General features: G+C 37.2%; 1 protein-coding gene across 1 annotated transcript; it reads left to right on the top strand.

The window, feature by feature from the left end:
- Positions 1–856: 856 nt before the first annotated feature.
- Positions 857–1,261, top strand: LOC126076737 (40S ribosomal protein S25-like). Its single transcript, XM_049885299.1, has one exon. The coding sequence runs from the start codon at positions 857–859 to the stop codon at positions 1,259–1,261; it is 405 nt and encodes a 134-aa protein (XP_049741256.1).
- Positions 1,262–1,660: the final 399 nt, after the last annotated feature.

The following is a 1,660-nucleotide window of genomic DNA, read 5'->3' as shown; positions in this document are numbered from 1 at the left end:
CATTGAGGATCTCCCTTTCTTTCACTGTCCCTCTAATTCACCAAACATGATGCCCTTAACCAGGTGCTGGTCTCTCCTGATAGCATGTCCAAAGTATGTGAGAGGAAGTCTCATGATCCGTGCTTCTAAGGAGCCTTCTGACTGTACTTCTTTCAAGACAGATTTATTTGTTCTTCCTGCAGTTCATGGTATATTCAATATTCTTTGCCAACATCATAATTCAAAGGTATCACTTTTTCTCCAGTCTTCCTGTTTCATTGTCCAGCTTATACATGCATATGAGGTGACTGAAAATGCCATGGCTTGGGTCAAGTGCAGCTTAGTCCTCAAAGAGACATCTTTGCTTTTTAACACTTTAAAGAGATCTTTCGCAGCACATTTGTACAACGTAGTATGTCGTTTGATTTCTTCACTGCTGCTTCCATGGACATTGACTGTGGATCCAAGTAAAATGAAATTCTTGACCACTTCAATATTTTCTCAGTTTATCTTGTTGTTGGAAACCCTGGTGGCATAGTGGTTAAGTGCTATGGCTGCTGACCAAAAGCTCACCAGTTCAAATCTACCAGGCGCTCCTTGGAAACCCTATGGGGCAGCTCTTCTCTGTCTTATAGGGTCGCTATGAGTCAGGATCAACTAACTCGACGGCAAAGGGTTTTTTATCTTGATGTTGCTTATTGGTCCAGGTGTCAATATTTTTGTTTTACTTAAATTTAAATTTGTAATTTTTGAGTTTCATTACGCATATAATATAGAAACCTTTCAAATTAAGATACAAAGTATGTACATGCGATTTAGGAATGTAGAGTTATATACAAAAATAACCAGGTATCACAGTTACTCTGTGAGCTTAGCAATGCTGCTCATGGACAACGAGAAGAAGAAAGACCCTGGAAAATCTGCCAAGAAAGACAAAGACCCAATGAACAAATCTAAGGACAAGGCCAAAAAGAAGAAGTGGTCCAAAGTGAAACTGCAGGACAAGCTCTATAACCTGGTCTTGTCTGACAAAGCCGCATATGACATGCTCTCTAAGGAAGTTCTCAACCACTTGCTTATAACCTCAACTGTCATCTCTGAGAGACTGAAGATTCGTGATTCCCTCGCCAGGACAGCCCTTCAGGAGCTGCTTAGTAAAGGATTTATCAACCTAGTTTCAAAACACAGAGCTCAAGTAATTTACACCAGAAACATTAAAGGTGGAGATACCACAGCTGCTGGTGAAGATACACGAACGTGTCTAACCAACTGTACATTTTGAAAAATAAAACTTTTTTAAATACAAAGAAATATCAGCTAAAGGGTTGAAAATGTTTGACTTTGTATATGGGGTACCAGGGTATGGTCAATGAACCAACGTGTTACAAGAAATCTTGTAAAACTGTATGAATCTTTAGATTATATGCAAACGTAACGTTGATAAAAATAAAAGTAAAATAACCATAGTTTTGTGTGGTGTTAAATATTTTACAAATATTTAAATATTTAACATACATGTACCATCCTTTGATTTGATTTAACTCCAGTATTGTATTTTCAATTTCTATATATGTCAAAAAAAATGCTTATCCTTCATTTTTTTATGTAGGTTTACAGCATTATGATATATAGGTTACTGCTCAGTTTAATTATCCATTCTTCCACTGTTGGCAACGTAACG

This window comes from Elephas maximus, chromosome 5 (genome assembly GCF_024166365.1).
Source record: "Elephas maximus indicus isolate mEleMax1 chromosome 5, mEleMax1 primary haplotype, whole genome shotgun sequence".
Lineage (NCBI taxonomy): Eukaryota > Metazoa > Chordata > Mammalia > Proboscidea > Elephantidae > Elephas > Elephas maximus.
The sequence above is the reverse complement of the archived record's forward strand: the minus strand, read 5'-3'. Positions and strand labels throughout refer to the sequence as shown.

What these genes read in the sequence shown, in the direction of transcription:
- LOC126076737 (XM_049885299.1), top strand. Translation starts at nt 857, where the DNA reads ATGCTGCTCATGGACAACGAGAAGAAGAAAGACCCTGGAAAATCTGCC.